At 41.0% G+C, this 21,397-nt stretch overlaps 1 protein-coding gene across 1 annotated transcript in view; it reads left to right on the top strand.

The window, feature by feature from the left end:
• The first annotated feature begins 555 nt into the window (after positions 1-555).
• The window catches only part of kcnj5 (potassium inwardly rectifying channel subfamily J member 5), a 28,325-nt gene continuing 7,483 nt past the window's right edge, over positions 556-21,397 (top strand). The window contains exons 1-3 of the mRNA XM_039790215.1: positions 556-780; positions 10,648-10,730; positions 12,929-13,802. Coding sequence (XP_039646149.1) covers positions 10,668-10,730; positions 12,929-13,802 — 937 coding nt within the window. The 5' untranslated portion in view covers positions 556-780; positions 10,648-10,667. The remainder of the gene's footprint in view (positions 781-10,647; positions 10,731-12,928; positions 13,803-21,397) is intronic.

Genomic DNA, 21,397 nt, shown 5'->3' with positions numbered 1-21,397 from the left:
CTCTTTTCTCTGCTTCCACTTTACATCTTTCTCAGACCCTGAGGGCTTTTTCTTCAACTGCAGTTTTCGAGCAATTGATTATACTACACTCCTCTCCACCATTGCTCTTTCCCTGTCTGCACCCCCAACACATACTCTCATCTCTCTTTTCCTACCTCTGTGTACACTGGACGTTTTACACATATTGTTTCCTACTTGTATCATACTTGCGTTATTGCAGGGTAGCAAAGGTGCCATGTGGGGGATGTATTGTTTTTTTTTTTTTTTTTTTTTTTTTTTTTTTTTTTTTTCTCTTTCTCTCTCTCTTTTTTTTTTTTTTTCTCACACACACACACACACACACACATATGCTGATGCTTTGTGCAAATAAACACTTTTATAAAGGACAAATCCTATGAGACAAGAGGTCCAATCTCTGTGTGGAAGTGAAGAGAGGAGCATTCAAAAGACAGCACACGCATATTTCCATCCTTTCCATCTCTTCTCTCACCCACTCTGCCTCTCTCTCTCTCCCTCTCTCTCTCTCCCTCTCCCTCTTTCCCTCAGATACACACACAACTCACACACACACACACACACACACACACCCCCCACAGACCCCTCTCACACAGGAGTCGATAGAGAGCGGTGAAGAGCAGAAGGAGCTGGGTGGCAGGAGAGATGCAGGAGGGTTGTTGTTGAATGAACAAAACCAGGAAAGGAGTGCGCAGTCCTGGGGAGAAGAGCAGCTGTGAAATGCCTCGAAGGGAGCCTGCTAACAACTCCTGCAGAGACCTGAAGGTAAGCCTTGTGTACCGCTGATGGAGGAAAAGCAGAGGAAGAGACAGAGATACAATAGAGGAAATGGGTGTTTTTTAAAGCCGCTGATGCATGGTACGACCGTTGCTATACGTCCAAGCTGCCTCCTCTCAATTTGTCTGTGGATGGCATCGCATGCTGTGATTGCATTATGTGTTTCTCTGCACAGCCACAAATCCCATCTGGAGTGGCTTGCCAAATAAAAAAGAGTGCATTACTTGAACGTAGATCGAAAACTATGAGAGTCAGGTAGCTAGAAACAGGGAGACAAGGACAGATAGCACGTGAAGATCTGAGACAATGCAAGCCACTTTAAGAACAAGAGAGCAGGAAAAGGAAAGTGATGATGGGAAAAGTGGCTGGATTACCCTCCTCCATCAGCTACAACCTTAATCATCACATCTTGCCTCCTTCATCTTATGTCACTGCAGAGATTCATAGATCATCACCATGCATCTACTTGCCCTCATAGCAGGGGCAGGGTAATTAAAAAGGCAATGAATTTCTCTGACGCAAGCAGAGAAAAGCCTGTCAACACTCCTGCTGTGTGTGCATACTCGTGTGCTGTGCTGTAGTTCTCTCAGTGCCATGCAGGAGTTTTACAAGCACAGCAGCAGGAGCAAACCTGGACTCAATGTGGATTTATATGTGTTACTTTAAGTGTGTGTGTGTTTGTGTGTGTGTGTGTGTGTGTGTGTGTGTGTGTGTGTGTGTGTGTGTGTGTGTGTGTGTGTGTGTGTGTGTGTGTGTGTGTGTGTGTGTGTGTGTGTGTGTGTGGAGGAGGGTAGTCAATGTAGTCACAGCTGTGGGCAGAGTTTTCATGAATATTGTAGGCTACATCTAAAGTATTGAAATAAAATAATTTATATTGATGCCCTTGAAACACTCTCTCTGGGCTGAGCATTAGGGCTTTTTGTTTTAATGTCTGATGTACACCACTATTTTCTCCTCCTGGTCTTAGCAGCCATATTAATTGAGCGCTAGTCTATATCCATGACTTTCCACTCCTGGGATTGCTCCGTTGCCGTCGAAAATTCCGCCGGATTTCACTCTTTTTAGCCGGATGTCCATTTACTTCCGTTTTGTTTGTGTTGGTATTTTAATCTCCGGTCGATTTATGAGGACTATGGTTAACTGCTCCTCAGATCTCTGCAGGGTAAATCCAGACAGCTAGCTAGACTATCTGTCCAATCTGAGTTTTCTGTTGCAACAACTTTTCACCAAAACAAGTTCCTTCCTAAGTTTTTTCCCGGTGCTTAGCACCACCCATGACAATCGTGATTGGTTTAAAGAAATTCCAATAAACTACAGCACGTTTTTTTTCCCCATCCCGGAATGGTGTGTGGACTAGCTAGACCCTCCTGTGCAGCGCTGTGGAGGAGGGTCTGGCAAAGCGAGACTAATTGAGCGCAGTTTCCCCAAAGCTCCTGTCCTTCCTGGTATTGTCTCATCAGGGAATGTCAAGACAGCGTCAAGGCAGTGAGTGGACTCAATCATCATTTTTTTATATCTATTCTCTTGCACACCGGGGAGGAATAGTAAATGCAAGCCATCTCTCCTCTCATCATTAACCACGTTTTTATAAATGGTACATTCTCGACTCAAACCCATTGGAGCGAAATGGAAAGCCCAATCTAACAGAATGATTTCTTAATACTGGCTTTGCAGCAAAACCTGCCTATTTGTCACACTTCAGGCTACTTTTATCACTATAATCTACCACGACTCTTCTCACAGCAGATTGAAACTGGAAGTGAAGAAGTGGTTGGTTATTTAAAGAGAATAGGGTAAATTGTGGATTGCTAAGATGTAATGGATTTTGATGGATGGCCGTTTGACCTTATTATCAGGGCTATCAATGTAGCTGCAACTCAGCGCTGTGCACCTTGTTCCCCTCCTGCTCGGTTATTATCCATATCCTGATCTCACTAACAAATGGACAAAAGAGGGCAATGGGCAGATGTAATGCTCTGCAGGATATTAGGAGACTCAGATGAGAAAACACTGTGAATAATTAATTTGATCTGTTTATTTAGTCAAGACTGTGTGTCTCGAGGGGATGTAGGGAAAGCTATGTTCTTCAAGCAGATCCACACTCTAATACCGCAGCAGCGCATGTGTGTCAAGAGCTTAGCCAGGCGTGAAGATTGTTTTTGTATTTAGTGCCCAGGAAAATATGTGTGCATGTCAGAGTAATGCATTAAAATACAGTACTTTTTGCAGGGCTGTTAGATAGACCTATATGAAGATGCCTAATTTATGCAACACTACTGAATTCATTAATGTAAATGTGTATACTGTATATTCTCCTTCACTTCTAGTTTGTACACTTCCCTGTACGAAAAATAACCTTGCACCTTTGTGAGTTGTATATGAATACAATCCAGTTTCCTGGTATTTACATGTAACAGATTAGCAGCATGTTATTTCCTACACAATCATTTCATCCCCCAAGTAAAAATCACTGTTTATGCTCTCATAAATCTGTTACAGATGCCCCTGTGTCTACTGTATTTTTAAAGAGTCACCGATAATGTTTTTGTACCAGATTTATGGTGTGTCCCACTCACTGATGGGCAACAACTTCACAATGCATGTATTTCTCCGACAGTCCTGTCACATATAAAGTTGATACCGTGTACATAGAGCTGCTGCTCCGTTCTACATGCAGTACAAACAAACCTTCACCTTCTATTTGGCAAAGTGATGACTATTTCAGAGATCACCTCCTATATACCAACATGAAAGTGTGCATACACATGCACACACCTCCAGAGCCCCCCATTTAGATAAGAGATAAGGGCAGAAAATATAGTTTGCAGGCTCTTGAGGGTTTTATGATGCTGTCTTTGCCTTCTTCATGTTGCCTTGCTCCCAATGTCTGTCAGTGTGCTCATCTGCACTGTTTATACATTTCAGGTGGTTTGGAAATAATATCATTAATGTAGCAAATCTACCTGCAAACCAGAAAGACTATTCAGTGTAATATGTCACAGATTACATTTTGACAACTGTAAAACTGCACTCCAGTATACATGCCATGTCCAGGTTAACTAGCTGTCAATTTGCCAAATGGCTCATGTTCTTATCTGTCAGCAGCGGAGTATTTGGAATAAAATGGAGGTTTTATTTTGTGGGGCTAAACCAGCCTGCATCTGGAGGTATTTAAATAAAGGAGGATCCCTCTTATTATTCATAAGGACTCGTTTGTTAAGCATGGCAGACAGTGGCAGAGATGCGTTAATGTCTCGTGTCCATCTGATAAGCATTCAGGTCAGGCCAGTTTAAACTAAATCACATTTGAGTATTGTGTTACAAGATCCCTGCATTTACACAGTGTATGCACTTGTAAGTATCATACATCCTATATGCCGGCTGATTTGGATATTGTTTACACACTGGCAACTCAGCTAAATGCACACTGCACACTGATTCATGTGGTGCAAGGACAATTTAGCATCACGTGTAATGCAAATAGAGGTCATTTGATATATGCAGACACTTCATTTTGAGCATTTGTGAAAAAGTGATGTTGCTTATGACTATAGTGTCATTAAGATTTTTTCTTACAGGTTTTGCATAATCATCTATGAAGCACGAGCATCCATCATCCAGGGGAAGCACATCCCCGTACATTTGCAGGTCAATAACACCGATAGAAGCGAGAAATACTGTGTGGTTAATAGGGCCTGTAAAGTGGCAGCATGGATTCTTTTTTTAATTTGACATCTTTTAAAGATTGCTTTTTTTTAAATAATAGATTATTGTTGAGCACTTTTTAACACCAACTTGCTTCATATTTATACAGTTAAGACTTTAGGTCTAATGTTTAGGGTTTAAGCTCATGACTAAAGCACACCTTGACACACCTAGCACAAGATGGCGCCGACCATGGGCACTTCGGTGTTATGGTGCACTCTGTTTTGTTTCTGATGTAAATTCAGTTTTCTGCTGCGACACCCTGAGCTCTTTCACCAGAGATTAATTCATGAGCATCAGGGAAACAACACTATCAGACTTAGATTCCACTTTTCTTACATCTTCTGTGGACATTCTCATCACTCGTCAAAGCTCACTGTGGACAATGCAGTGAAACGATGGAGGAGGAGAGGTAGACATGCTGGCATGCTGGTTCATCTCCGCAGGCAGAGATTTTGCACTCCACTACATGGAATATTTCTCTCGAATGTGCGTTTACTGTGCAGCAAGCTGGACGAACTACAGCTACTGTTGAGGATAAACAGTGACTTCTCTACATCTGTCGCTTTGTGCTTCACAGAGACATGTCAAAAAAATGCACTGTTACTCAGCTGCAAGCTGGTCTGATGGTTTTTAACATGCAGGGTCGTAATCTCATTTCATTCTGACTTGGTGGTGATGACTATAGAGAAGGAGGCTCCTTGAAGGGACAGGCACGGGGACACAGTGAAGCATGTCAGGAATTCCAATCAAGAACATTTGACCTTTGGCTCCTCTAGCATTCAGCATGCGCTGTCTTGCTCTGCAGCCACCCCCCCCCTCATGGCATCCTATCCTGTCATCTTCCCCTGCTCTCCTCTCCTCTCCTGTCCTAGTGAGGTAAGGCAGAGGATTAATGAACCACATGCAGTCGGATCAAGTTTGCTACAGAGGATTTGTATAGGTGGATTTGATTTATAAACAATTAACAGATTAGTTTGTTATTATATTATTGCAAAATTATATATTTAAAGGTCCCAAGACATGGTGCTCTTTGGATGCTTTTATATAGAACTTAGTGGTCCCCTAATACTGTATCTGAAGTCTCTTTCCCAAAATTCAGCCTTGGTGCAGAATTACAGCCACTAGAGCCAGTCCCACAGTGAGCTTTCCTTAGTATGTGCCATTTCTGTGTCTGAAGCTATTGAGGAGGAGAGAGGGGGGGCAAGGTAGAGGGTGGGGGTGTGGCCTTGACCAACTGCCACTTTGCTCGCTTGAAAGCCATGATGTCTCTCTCTCATGGGTGGGCCAAATTTTCTGGGTGGGCAAAGCAGAGAAAGGGGAGGTAACCTTGCTCCTTATGACCTCATAAGGAGCAAGATTCCAGATCGGCCCATCTGAGCTTTCATTTTCTCAAAAGCAGAGCAGGATACCCAGGGCTCGGTTTACACCTATCACCATTTCTAGCCTCTGGGAGACCATAGGCAGGCTGGGGAAACGCATATTAATGTTAAAAAACCTCATAAAGTGAAATTTTCATGCCATGGGACCTTTAATGTTGAGCACAAATCATTATACTCATCTCCACATACCTGTCTCTCATTCCATTTTGTTCTTTTGCTCAGCCATCATTACCCTCTAAAACAGTTGGCATAGGGAATCTGGGATCAAGAGCCTGACAGAAACACTTGATAAGAAGAAGAAAAAGGGTGTTGGGGAGCACGCCCAGCCACCCAACCTCACACATCTCATGTCTCTCTCCCTCTGTCTTTTTCCATCACATCTCTCACTCTCCAGGCCAGTGTTGTTGAAGAGGGTGTCATTTGGCTCCGGTAGGTGTTGGGTTTTAATTCCATCCAAGCTCCACTCAGCACCAATGTGAATTTTTTTTTTTTTAATCCTCATCTTAGTGGAGTAGCAAGGCAGATCTGAAACTTTTGAGTCATGAGGCAGATCTAAAATGTGCAGCAACAAAATACAAAAACTGCACTTTTTGGATGTGCAAAATATACTGTAAGAAGAAGATTGAATGAGAGACAGCAAGAGTTGGTGTGTGTGTGTGTGTGTTTTGATGTGTGTGTGTGTGTGTGTGTGTGTGTGTGTATGTGTGTGTGTGTGTGAGTGTGCGTGTGAGAGAGAGAGAGAGAGAGAGAGAGAGAGAGAGAGAGAGTTGGAGATATCATTAAGGAAATTGTTTCTCCAGTGTGAGTCGAACGTCTCGGTGCAGCAATGTCACTCCAGAGAAGGTCATCCATGAGAAGAACACAACTGGATACACTCAGCTCACTATCGGGCATAATGGGAAGATGGGAGGGCGTGATGGTATGAAGTTTGTGTGTGTGCGTGCGTGCGTGCGTGCGTGCGTGCGTCGCGGCGCGTGCGTGCGTGCGTGCGTGCGTGCTTGCTTGCGTGTGTGTTTGCGAGGCCTGGAGCCAAACTAGCTGAGGACGTTTTTAGTCATTTGACCCGCTTGACCTTAAAGTGTCATAAGTGAGCAGAGATAGGGATGAAGCCATGTTATTTTATGGGCCAATCTTAGCCCGGGACATAATCACGACAGGCCCGGTAACCATGACTCTGTCCTTTCACTCAAGGGGAGGAGTGAAGGAGGGCAGGGAATGAAGGAAATAGAAAGTTCTAGTGCTTCCATGGCCAAAGAACAGAGGCAGCAGATAAGCTGGAACGACTGTACCAGTGTATGTCAATCGGATGCAGGGATTTGGTAAATATAGTTGCTGTTTCATTACTCTTGAAAGCTCAGATCTGCTGCAACCGTCTTTTTTTCTTCTTTCTCTTTTTCTCTTCCCGTTTCTTTCCTTTTTGCCTATTTTTCTCTGTATCTCCCGTGTCAGCATTGTATTTTATGGACCGACAGAAAACTGCAAGCTATGACCTCAAAATCTATGGATGAGTGCCCACCAATAGTCAAATTTGTATGGTAAACTGAGGGATACTGCTGAGTTTGCAAAATCTTACTGCCATTTCTAACCCTGACATGCTCAACGGCAGGGTTACAACCCAAAGGAGTAAAAGGAATATTTTCTGCTGATTGTTGTTATTCCTGAAAAGTTAACTATTTTGGAGATTGCAGCATTCTGTGCAAATGTTACATTGGACTACAAAACTAAATTGATTACCTCCATATAATGGGAATAAAAGAGTAATTCACTGTGAAACTGTTTAGAATTATGTTGATCAAGAGAGAATTATAGTTCAGGTAATTAATCTGTTGCTGGGGCTTCATTGGAGCAGTAATTAGTATTGATAAAGACCCTCTCTTGGCTCATCTCCAAGCCAGTTTTTACCTTTCACAACTGCACACAGAGCTGACAACACAAGTTTCTGAAGTTTGGAAAATGTAGAAAATTAAATCATGAAGCAAGTGCTATTCAGTACAATACAGGCCCAAGGGGAAAATTATAGAGCTTGCCTCAGGTTAGAAGGAAAAGGGCCACATTTTGCTGTGCTCTGTGCAGATTACCGTTTACAGCGTGCAGCGTCAGCAAATAAGGAAAATATATGTCCTGAAGATATCCCTTAGGAAGCAAGTTCTCTGGTTTACTAGTACCCTTTGGCTTTAAGCACAACAGATGAGTGCTCTTGTTATCAGGACACAGACACAATTCAGCCAAAGCATCCTGTCACTCCCCCGGTAACAAGATAAATGCTTGTTACCCTCTTAAAGCGCTAAGATAAAACACTCCGGCTGGTATCCATGTTCGAACACCTCTCATTTGGGCTTGTTGAGTCTGCTGCTGTAAACAGACAGCCTCGCTGAAAATACACACAGGTCTGGAGTTCACAAATCTCCAGGGATCCATGTTTAATTCATGAGAACCTAAAATGAGTCAGAAAGCAAGACCTTGCAACGCCTTTGTAATGTATTCAGCAAGGTTTTTCAGAAGCTCTGTATATATATGTGTGTGTGTGTGTGTGTGTGTGTGTGTGTGTGTGTGTGTGTGTGTGTGTGTGTGTGTGTGTGTGTGTGTGTGTGTGTGTGTGTGTGTGTGTGTGCGTGTGTATGTGTCTCTTGCCTCTGCTGTCCATCTGTCTGTCTTTTCCCCTGCTCAGATGCCTGTCACGTCACTCTGCCCTTTGCTTTGGACCATCAATGTCAACACTACATTCCTGTGTGGATCTGATTTGTGACGTGGTCCTCTCATTTCTCCGCGCTCGCCTTTGCATTCCCTCTCCTTGCTTGTCAGTGATCAAATAGAGTAACATAAAAGACAGATGACAAAGAAATGTCGGATGAGGTCAGGAACTGGCAGCAAAAGTAATTTACCCATATTCTTTTCCTTTATTGGTTACAAGGCCCTGTGTATCCTTTGTTCTTTTAGTAAATTAAAAGTAGTTGATTTTCAAACAACACCCAGGGGCTCTATAAGTTAATTGCCTCTTGTGGAGCTCCAAAGGTGTTGTAAGATTGCTGCTAAAATAAGGGCTTTATCTGAGGTTCCCCGCACACACTCACACCGCCACGCCCCTGTATAACTACAGCAATGGCTGTTATTACATCACACATCATTCAGAATACATTGAAAGTGTTCCTTTTCTACTTATCCTGTCACTTTAGACCTCACATAAAAGATGTTTAAAAATAACTGTTTCGGCCCAACTCAGGATCAGAGAAATACTTTTTAAAATTGTCAGCACATCACCTAGTTGCTCCAGTGGAGCTAAAAACAACAACAAGGATATGTGCACTCATTTAATATTAGATTAAATATAAAGTACAAGGGGTTGCTGGATTTTCTGTGACAGTATTTATTTCTCTGTCTCCAGCTGATAAATATACAGGGTTGTATGGCACAGCGTGGAGCAGCGTGAGAGCAATGTGTTTGGTGTGTGTGTGTGTGTGTGTGTGTGTGTGTGTGTGTGTGTGTGTGTGTGTGTGTGTGTGTGTGTGTGTGTGTGTGTGTGTGTGTGTGCGCACGTGTGTACGTGTGTGTGTACGTGTGTGTGGGCACATTTCATCAAAGCAACTGGCAATACTGGAAATGACGAGGCATGCTCTTTGGGAAACACTGCAGCTGAGCCTGCATCATTGTACAGGCAATTTAGCCAACAGTGGACTCTGGGTCATCTCCCACGTGATGTTTACAGCTAATCCTTTACTTAGGTCTTCCAGCATTGAACATGATGTGCCTTTATCGTTATATTTAATTATTTATTTATTTGTATACATATTGTGGACATACACATCAATTGTATTTATTTTTTTTTTCTCTCATGGTAAATCTTAGTTGTATTGTACACTGGGGGGACAAAGGCTGCCAGATGGAACAAGCTTAATATTAATATATATTTTAACATGTATTTATGTAATTCAATAGTGTGTAAAGTAAGTAAGTAAACTGGTCATTCCAGGTGCTGTATTAATGAACGCCCCCATAAGTTGTTTGTTAAGCAGCAATTACGACTCTTTTGTTTACAGTGGCGGTGCCCTCTGGCTGTAGTAATTATGATGGAAGCAAAGCAGCAGGAAATAGCAGATTGAGGTGGTGGATGGGTCAAACCTAATACATCCATGAGTCAAACAAACACAGGACTTTCACCCAGGAGACCGGGTTTGTGTACCGTTGGAAACTAAAAGTGAAAAGCAAGTTTTATTTAACTTTAAGGAACTAACAGAACTTGGTCACATTCTGCGTCACGTGCCCAACCACAAGTGAAGTAACGTAACAGATGAACTGATTTCACCCCAAACCATAATCTTATTTTGAAATTGAAGTATTTTTTGTGCCTAAACATAACCAACCTAGACCATTTAACAATTTTAACAGCATTTTTAATATATGAGTGGAAAGATATGAGTGGAAAATGCTTCTGTGTATCATATTTCCTGCCAATGCTAGGGGCATTCATTTATGAATTGCTCCTATGGGTCGTATTAGAGGGTAGAAATAAACAACATATATTGTATAGTTTGGAGGACAAAAAAATGTATCTAGGCTACATCTGATTTGTATGTTCCATGCAGATGCTACTTTTTTGTACCACAGGCAACTTGTCACATCCTCAGTCCCATTTGCGGTTGGCTTTAGGCAATAAATGCACACGTCCTGTCTGTGAATGCTGGCACCAGATGAAATGTCAGGGGATCAAAGTGTTTACAGATCATCATCTTAAAGCCTAAATTTAAGTACCGTACTTCCTTATGTCTTACAGGTGTTGAGCTTCAGCTGAGGATGGCAGGAGATTCTCGAGTCCTCATGGACCACAACATGGAGATAGGAGTCACACCTGCACAGGTAAAATATCTGGTCAAACACTGTACTAATAACTACGGTCTCCCCACAGCGTGAAGAGAGAGTGTGGGAGATGAGACGATGTGAGAGAGAGGCGGCATAGTATTGGGGGCTCATTCAGAGGATGAAAAGGAGATAAAGAAGAAGAGAGGAGAGAGATGGGAATGATTAGTAGTGAAAGAGTGGTGTGTGTGAGAAAAGAAAATCAGACTCATGGCTTTCGAGAATGGTGGAATGAGGAGGATAAAAAGGCTGTCTGATAAACAGTAGAGATGCATACATACTGTATACATTAAATAAACAGTAAAGATTATAGATAAAGCCCCACAAAGTGTAACCAAATCAGTTTCTTTAGTTCACATGGCTTAGTTTACTTGGCAGGGCAGACAAGGAAAATACACCCCATTCACTCCCAATGACGGATGCTGGAGTTGCACTAGTTATCTGTCCAGATTCCCCAGCTGATTGGAACTCATGCTGTCTGCCCAAGCACAGCCAGAAAGGCTCAATAAGAGAACACACCCACCGCTTACTACTGCCACGCAGAGAGAAGTAATGAATTTGTTTATTGACCAACCCCTCCCCCCCCCTTTCATCTATCACTCAATTAGCTCCATCCCAAAGTGTAGAAATGAATGGGCCTTTCATTTTTGCTTCAAAAAAGTAGTGATTAACATTAACAAGTTTTTTTAAACTAAAAATACAACTCTGAACGTTAACTGATGTTGTCACAATGGAAAGTTTCATTCTGAGAAATGGTGGACTGTTTGTGTTCTGAATCTATATTTGATCCAATATCCCTGAACACATTTGGTAATAAGGGAGCCCATTGACATTTAGTAAATGCATTGTCATCAAGCTACTAATTGCGATGCCGGTCAATAAGTGTTGTCTTTCAGTTCATCTTTGTCAAAAGGTTCCTTAAACAGGGATCACTTCAAATCAATATCTGAAACCACAATACTGCACATGCAGGCCTGCCCAAGCGTGCATGTACACAGGCCAGCAGGGAAACAGCACCTGACATCTCAAAGAAACCATCCGGAATAAAGCTGTCTGACAGATTGTATTATCGAGGATCTGCAATCGAAGGAACTGCAAGGATATTGTAGTGCCTTAGATTATGTCCTTCCCCGGCTGAACTATGAGAGTGATCATCTTTGTGATAGAGAAGAAGAGCAGTCAGTGTAAATGTAAAAGGACTTAGCTTTTCTGGTGATGTGAGCATGCCTCTAGAGAGAGATGGATCCCAGGTGTACTCTTAGAAGCGTAGGTGCGTAAGCAAAGGTCATTGGAGCTGTTTTCTTGCCTTGACACAATTCATTTCAATTATCAACTCAGATTGGAAAGTGTCAGTGTGCTGCCAAAATGTCCTTGCTCTGTTTGAAAAGTGCCTTGAAACATTGTCCTCCTGTATGTGTGCGTCTCAATGTCTGTATGTACAGCATAAATGTGTACAAAAAGAGTACATTGCCAGGCTGTGTGGCAGTCATAGTTTTTCATACCTTATCTTTATATTCTAAAACATACAATATTAGAATCCTGTATGTAAGTGCATGGAAGCCGGTTTCTAGATAAGTGCAATATGTGTGCCCAGGCATATGCCACTTTTTTTGAGGATGCCAAAAGGGTCTGTTGGGAAAGGATGGAGGATCTGTTCCTATCCAGGCCTGCCAATGTCCCATAGGGTGCGAGGGGAGGGAACACAGGGGACAGGGAGGGAGGCAGGGCACAGCTGTGGAGCCAGATCGCCTCGCTGGAGCTGGGCCAACATAGACAACCACCGGGGCGTCCTTGTGTTCTTGTTGTGTCCTTAGTCTGTCTTTCTCCCTGTATATGTGTGCATACACTGACACCTACAATGTCATTGTGGAGTAGTATAGAGCAGTGACTTTATAACAGCTCATAATTGTATTTGCCTCTTTCCCAGCAGCACAAAGCTTGTGTGGTTTTGCAAAGGCTAAAAGAAAATGTCATTTAGAAGATCAACTCCTACATCCTCCAGTAGAAACTCAGTATAGCTTTAGAGAAAATATAAATGAAAAATAAATCAAAGTGGTCATCATAAAGTACACCCATGTGGTGAAAACCTTAAATTGCTACTGTTCTCTCTCCCTCTTTTTTTCTGTCTTTGCATTCTGTCTTTCTTTTCACTCGCCTTCCCCTCACTTTGCCTCTCTCTCTCTTTATCTTTCCTCAAGGTGAAGAAGCTTCCTAAACACTTGCGGGAGGCTCAGATCTCGACAGAGCGAACCCACTTGATTTCTGACCCGGCGAAGAAGCCACGTCAGCGATACGTGCAGAAAGACGGAAAGTGCAACGTTCATCATGGAAACGTGCAAGAGACCTACCGATACCTCAGTGACTTGTTCACTACTCTGGTGGACCTACGCTGGCGTCTTAGTCTCTTCATTTTCACCTTGGTCTATATAGTCAACTGGCTTTTCTTTGGCTTTCTGTGGTGGCTGATAGCACTAATCCGTGGGGATCTGGTGCATGCTGATGAGGAGGGCTGGACCCCCTGTGTGGAAAACCTCAACAGTTTTGTCTCAGCCTTCCTTTTCTCCATTGAAACAGAGACCACCATTGGGTACGGTTATCGTGTAATCACAGAAAAATGCCCTGAGGGTATCATACTGCTTTTGGTGCAGGCCATCTTGGGTTCCATTGTCAACGCCATGATGGTGGGCTGCATGTTTGTCAAGATCTCACAGCCAAAGAACCGCGCCGAGACCCTCATGTTCTCGCACAATGCTGTTATATCGGTGCGAGACAACAAGATGTGCCTGATGTTTCGGGTGGGAGACCTGAGGAACTCTCACATCGTAGAGGCATCGATCAGAGCGAAGCTGATCCGCTCGCAGCAGACCAAGGAGGGGGAGTTCATCCCGCTCAACCAGACTGATATCAACATCGGCTTCGACACGGGAGACGACCGGCTGTTCCTGGTGTCGCCGCTTATCATCTCTCACGAGATCAACCATAAGAGCCCCTTCTGGGAGATGACAATGGCGCAAATCGAGAAGGAAGAGTTCGAGATCGTGGTTATCCTTGAGGGCATGGTGGAGGCCACAGGTATGAAGCGGCGGGGGGATGATAAAGGGAAGGGGTAAAGAGAGGGAGAAAGGTGGAATGGGAGGACATATGGATGATTGGTAGATCATGAGCTGGGAGGGATGGGAAGATGGATAAATGGATGGAAAGAGAGAAGAGGCTCATATGGAAAGATGAATTGCTTAAAAGAGAGGAGGAGCAGGGTTGAGTACCTGTAAGTGCTGTAGATTGCAAGAGATACTATTGTAATGGATGGAAAAACAGTTACAAAACTAATCATATAATACACTCTAAGTGAGACATAAATGATATTATTGCATTTCTTTGAAGTTATTACCAGTGTTGGGAAGGATACTTTCAAAACGTATTTCGTTACAGAATACAGAATACATGCCCACAAATGTAATTTGTAACGTATTCCGTTACGTTACTCAATCTGAGTAACGTATTCTGAATACTTGGATTACTTCAGGATTACTTCCACATTGAATTGCGTTTAGGAATGCAGCTATCACATCCATCTTACTAAACAGGCCTATAATGGTGTGTTCTTTTTATTCCAACTAGCTGAATGTGTACCTGAACAAGCAGATAGATTATTGTATTGGTAGTCCCGAACTGCATACTACAAAAATCTAACCGCAGTCTTGCTACCACGAGCTAATTTTAGCTAACGTTAGCTAGCCTGTCAAACGGGGCTAGTCAGTCTTTAACTGGCTCTGGAGCTAGTAAATCAGCACGTAGGATAATGTAAAGTTGCACGTCAATGTTAAAATAGCAAGGTGACCAGTAAAACTACAGCAGATGACTACCCTTGGCTAATAGCTTACTTTAAGATGCTTCTTCAGGTTGGAGGTGGAGTAATTTGAACGCTGAAAGGAGGTTGGTTGCTGGTTGCAGAGGCTGCAATGCACAGTTATATTTCATTCTCCCTGTTCGTTCTTTAATGTGAAATGCTGGTTGAATTTCCAAGATAGAAACTTATTCCTGTCCTGGCTCTGTCGTGCCGGTTCCGACTCCATTGTGACTGATCACGCAAATAGCTATTTTTTCGATTTCATATCGGGGCTTCTGGAAAATGCATAGAGTTGCCTTAATTTAGTCAGAGTGAATAAACTCGTGAAACAGATAAGTATCGTCATGTAATCCATTGATTTCAACAATGTAACTGTATTCTAAATACCAACGATTTAAATTGTAACTGTAACGGAATACAGTTACTCATAATTTGTATTCTGAATACGTAATGCCGTTACATGTATTCCGTTACTCCCCAACACTGGTTATTACATGTTTTAATGTGGATTTTATTATTTCCTTGATTTCATAACAGCCGACAAAAGTTTTTGAGGAAGGTGGTAATTTCATTAATCTTAAAAAGATTCTGTCAGTTCTGTCTTCATTAACATATCAATTCTACATATTTTAAAGGATTTGTTACTTTAATTGAGGCAGACAAAAGCTGATCACGCCACAACAGCCTTTCAAATGTTTCTCTGCACTCACTGCAGCTCGCATTTACACTGTTGCTACTTCAAGGATATGTCTTTGATATAGTTTACTTCAAAATGAATGAAGTGTAGCTACCCACACTGCTGGTCTGTGTTTTGAGTTAAGGCCAAGCAGTCCTAAAAATTGCTCCAGGCTGGTTATATTTAGGAGGCATGACCATGTGTTTCTGTAAAGCTCCACAAAGTTCCTGTTTCCTGACATGAGACTGTATTCAAGGCTGCAAGAGGTAGCAATCAACAATCACAATGAGATAACAGCAGATTGTGACGTCCATCTGTCCACATCCGTATTTTCTCAATATCTGATGTTCAAAGCTAATGTTTTGTCATTTTTGAAAAACCTTGTGTTGAACATCATTCTCCTTCTCATTCATGATGTGATGAATTAGAAACCTGTACAGTATGATGCACCACAGCCAGCTGTTAATATGCTGTTCTAATGTGTTTTCAGTGGAGTATTGGCTAAATCAAGTATTGTTTATATGCCTACTCTGCATTGTTAATTGGCCTTTGTTCCAAGACTAATTACAATCCACTCATTTTAAATACAATGCATTATACATGTTACTAATTTACTTTATCATCGTTCTTTGCATCAGTAAATGAGACATACTGGTTGATTAGGAGTGTTGAGTCTTGTGCACACAATTGTCTTTATAAAAACTCGTAAAACCACCAAGCTCCTAATGTGATCAGGCACGGCAGACATTTCTGTTCTATTTAATTTTTGATTTATTTGATTTTCTTTTCTTTCTGCAAAGCACCAGTCATCATGCTTAATGCTCACACTGCTGGATACTTGACTTAGGCATTAAATCACCTTTCGCTTCACCGGCAGAGACCATGGCATCATGCAGGGGCTATGTCGTCACCGTCCTTGACCGCTAGGCAACGAACCAATCTGACCATCTAGCCTTCCCGCTACTTCTTTCTCCTGTTAAACTTAATGAGACTTGTTTAACATGCTACAGAGTGCAAGCTGGGGAATTAAAGGATAGCTCAATTACAGTATTTTTAACCCTTTTTCATAACTTTGCATCATAACATTTCTGTTTAAATGTTGTCATCAGCTTTAACTAATACTTATATAATACAGTCTTGCAATTGACACATGGGAAAGTCAGGATGGTAATAACAAAAAGCCAAGACCTCAAGTTTTTGGGGTTTGATTAAAGCCAGTAAAAAGTACTTATCATTTATAACAATCACATTTTATTTTTAATTGAGGTATAGAGGTCAAAAGGTCACCAAAAATGTCTCACACACACACACACACACACACACACACACACACACCACACTTCCGCATCACTTTAAAAGTGTTGTGGAAAAAAATTATTATTTGTATCTGATCCAACAGGAAAGCATATAAACATTCTAAAATCTCCAGGAGTAATGCCAGGGGAAAGAGATTTTTTTATTTTTTAAGTTGGAGAAACACTGATGGTTTATATCAAGTAAGTAATTATCTCATAAACTCAATCAAATTGAGAAAGTCAGCATATGATGATGTCCATGAATTGCACATGCTTTATATACCCGAGAGTAAGTACTCATACTTGGATGCTATCGGAGTTTCAAAGTGACAGTTGAGTGGGTGGTAAAAGGGCTTAATTTTCTCTTTAATGACCATCACTTGTTTTCTCCGATGACACCTAGCCTGTGGTTTTAAGCATAATTGTGAGTCAGGCTCTGAAAATCACTAGCAGCATTTGTTTCTCGTGCACTCCAACAGCATTTGGGATTAAAACTAAAACAAGATGATGACTTACTAAAGAACATTCTGCCCTCCTACTTGATGACACAGCTTAATTGCACTAATGAAAATACATAAAACAGAAACAACATACAATACACTCAGTTGCATTCTCCCAGTTAATGAATGCAGAGCAGTTACAAAATGTCATACTATAAAAGTATGCATAATGTTTTAATATATAATAAATATAATCTGGATCATAAAACTAGTCATCAACCTAATCTCACGAGCCAGGGCTCAAAATACCATGTGCATACACTGTTGTCCCGAATTAGTTGACTTTACTAGAAATTTGTGTGGAAACCCGTTGCCTTAAACCATTTAAGTTTTTACACAAGCTGAAACTTACCAGGTCAAGTTGTATTAACACAGAGCAGTAAGTTGATGCAGTAGACAAATTAAGTTTACCTTCATTAACATCATTACCAAAAAATTACCATTGAGTCATGTTGTATTAAATAAGCCTGTTAAGTTAAAGCTTTAGTGCGTAATTTTGTTAAATTAATAAACTTCCGTTACATTCAAGCCATTACCAAATGAGTTGATACAAAGCTAATTAAGACTATCAGCTCCACAAAACTCTCTCTGTACTTCTCAGTTGGTTATGTTCGCTTTCACACACATACAATAAAGTGAAGGTAATTACCTCTTCTGAAGAGTCCATCATGTTTTTTTAATCCTCCATGTCCTCCTTGGCTACAGGCAACTGTGTCATTACTTAAAATTCCTCATGGGGGAGACAGAAACTACACACTATAGCTTTAAACATGCAAAGAAACAACAAATTAAAAAAGTACGCTTATCACTACTATATAAAACAATTGTTCATATGAATATGATTTTACCTTTATGAGAGTATGATCTTGATAATAATGTATTCGAAACACTTGGTTCAAAAAAAGAGAAAGAAAAATAACACACACAATGTTTTAATTTTCAATTGTGATTAACTGTGTGGAAAGTTACACTCAGGATACAGAGTTACTGATTTCCAACATACGTACATGACAGTGAAAATGCCCAGACCCCATCACAATAAATGCAGATAAACATGAACACTAAATCAACCATACAAAACTAAAACCCAGATAACATAAATGCACACACAAAACATTGTTAGAACATTATTAAAACACACTTTAACTAGGACAGAAACAGTTCAGAACATTTTTTGCATCGCTTCAACAGTTCAAACGACCCCGCCCCTCCCATCCAGAAACTTAACATCCTTAGTTATTTCTGCTTAATATGATCTGTGCACTGAATACTTAAGCTGATTATTTCAAACAACTAACGTAATTTAGTAATCAATATGTATTTTAACAACACATGAAAGAATAAGTAGTGACCACTAAAAAGTTTAATTACAACTAAATCTGGGTTTACAGTGTATGCACAGTAGTGCACATTCAATTTGAACTGTGCACATAATTCTTAGCTCTACAGTGCACATACTGTTTACATATTAGGTTTGCTGAAAAGTAAATGGAATTATGCTCAAAATGTTTTGCCCTCCTTTTTAAACTTATGAAATTAAATGAAAAAATGTTTTCCTTTAGAGGTTTGGAAAAACTTTAATGGAATCATGTCCAGAATGATCCTGAATATGACCATGTTAAATTTTAAGACATTTTACTGTGCAGTGTTGTAGAAAATTCAATGGAGTTTGTTTAATTTACATTATAACATTCATCATTTTCTCATATTTGAACTGTCTATCATCCTAACTTTTTTAAATAAAAGGTGATTATGCTGCAGTTTACTGTAAATTGATGGTACTTTTTCTGCTATGTTGGAGGCCCAGTCGTGTTGCCGACAACAAACCTTGTTTTCATTATTGAAGTGTCTCTGATGGTAGCATGTTTATGGCTGTTTTGTCTTTTGTTTGCTATACAGTAAATTATTTATATAAAATAGCACCTGCTCTATGGCATCATGCCAGATTAATATGAAAATATTGGGGATAAAATGTCAGATGCACAGATACACTGCTGATGATCTGTTACCAAAATATTTTTCTTTTTTAATGTCATTTAAAATATGACCACACTGTTATTGATGTAAAGCAATTACAACCAGGCCCAGTCCATGTCACACAGTTAAGTTTTCACTTCCACGTGCAGTTCAGTTTAGTTTGTTGCATATTAGAATGGCTGTTTTTGCATTTTCATTAGGAAAGGTTAATGATAGTACCTTGTATCTAGTATTTTTTTTGGTACCACCTCGGTCAAGGATCCAAGTGAGCTGAGCAGATACTAAAAGATGGAGTAAAAACCCTGCAGACCAGTGGTCAGAGAGGATCATCACTAGCACAACATGGGAAGGTCAATAGCGGACCGGAAATTCCGTCGGATGACACTCTTGTCGGCCGGATGTCCATTACCTTCCGCTTTCTTTGTGTTGGAATTTTAAACTCCAGTCGATTTATGAGGACTATGGTTAACTGCTCCTCAGATCTCTGCAGGGTAAATCCAGACAGTTAGCTAGACTATCTGTCCAATAAGAGTTTTCTGTTGCATGACTAAAACAACCTTTGAACGTACACGTTCCATCAAAACAAGGTCCTTCCCGAGGCTATTTTGCAGCGGTACCGTTGCTCTGTTTCTGTCCCATAACTATTGTGATTGGTTTAAAGAAATAAACCAGGGCACATTTTTCTCCCATCCCGGAAGGCTGTGTGGACTAGCCAGACCCTCCTTCGCAGCTCTGTGGAGGAAGGTCTGGCAAAGCGAGACTAGTTCAAGTCTAACATGCTACACCTTCTGGCAAGGAAAATAAAAGCAGCAGCAGTTTGGAACTGGAAATGTAGCCCTGCTTATGTGTGGCTTCTAAAGGCAATACTAGCTTCTGCAATTTTGACAATTCCAAGCAATGCGTGTTACGGCTGTATTGGTAGCTGCTGTTTGTATGTTGGTGTAAGGTTTCATAATTTACAAATGAAGCCTGCAAAGCATACACGCCTTGTTAAGATTAGTACATTTTCAGCCGCATAATGACGTCTTTAGTGTCACTGTGTATTCTTTGTCCTCCCAGAATTCCCTTGTAGTTGGAGTAGGAGGGTTGTTCCTAACCAGAATTCCTTTTTTTTCACAGAAAAAAAAACTTGTCATGAGACAAGTTTGGTTTCAGGTATACCTGACGTTGCCACTGTACAATTGCGTGCCAATTCTTAGCAGCACAGATCATGTGTTAGAATATATTTTGTGAGAGTAAAGTAAGAGGTTTTTAGAGTTCATGAAGCTGACCTTGTTGTCTCCACTTCTCTGGTTTATGAGAGGCCATCTGGTTTTAAAGTGATAAGACATTATAAAGGGAGTGTGGGATATTGCCTGAGAAAAGGTCTTCTCTGTTCGGAAGGGACGGAGACAACAATGGTGCAGTGTTTTGCAAGCGCGAGATGTGTGGCACAAAGTATGGAAATGGCCTTGGCTCTCACAACTCCTTAAGTCTGCAGAAGATTAAGAACACACAGGTGTTCAAATCCAACAATGACAGCTTGTCTCTTTTGACCTGAGAATGGGAGAAGCCGAGGTAACGTTTTCATACAGGGTGTTACATATCGTTAGGAGCCGGCTGGAGCCAGAAGATCTGGACTGTATCCAAACTGATGACAGCATCACCAGAAGATGGGACAGAAATGGATAAATAGACAGTATCTTAACTTAGCAGCATCAGATGCTGGGGGAATCTTTGTCTGTTTGTTAGGTGAAAGATAGACTTGTATTGAAGTATCTGATCCGTGTACACGTAATTGCAGATTGCAATATCATTCTTCACTAAAGCTTGTTATAACTTTAACTGAACGAATCCGAGTCTTATTTCTCTGATCTACCAGTAAACCAACACTATTCAGGGTGTTGTGACCATAGAATTGGAGTCAGATTAAGTCTGGCCTTTTAGGGCCAGACCGGTCACTGGTCACATTTTAGAATGAAATCCTACACTGTATACAGAAAGCCTTGAGCCACAAAACATAAGGGCATATTATAGTAAAAAAAAAAAAGGTCCTGATATGTTCTCTGAAATTACTGTCAAGTTTCTGAATATTTTTTTTTATTTTGGCATAAACCACATTTCTTATCTAGAACAAATGAACAGCAATGTGTTATAGGTCAGGTGTGTTCGTATACAAAACCGTCCAAAATGGTTTTGTTTCTTTCAAAGCAGACAGAAATTAGATTTGACGTATAGGCTCTGACCTTGTCACTGCCTGGAGATTGTCAAGCTATACACAGCAGAGATTGAGTAGTGGCGATAAAAACATTAGCCTGGAAGCTTGGGTGGAGGTCATCAGCCTCATAGTCTAAGTCGACAACGTTTCATTTCTGGGATTGTTCAGATGCCAC

The sequence above is a fragment of the Perca fluviatilis genome, chromosome 2, assembly GCF_010015445.1.
Source record: "Perca fluviatilis chromosome 2, GENO_Pfluv_1.0, whole genome shotgun sequence".
Lineage (NCBI taxonomy): Eukaryota > Metazoa > Chordata > Actinopteri > Perciformes > Percidae > Perca > Perca fluviatilis.
Note: the sequence above shows the minus strand (reverse complement) of the source record. Positions and strands in the feature narration are given on the sequence as shown.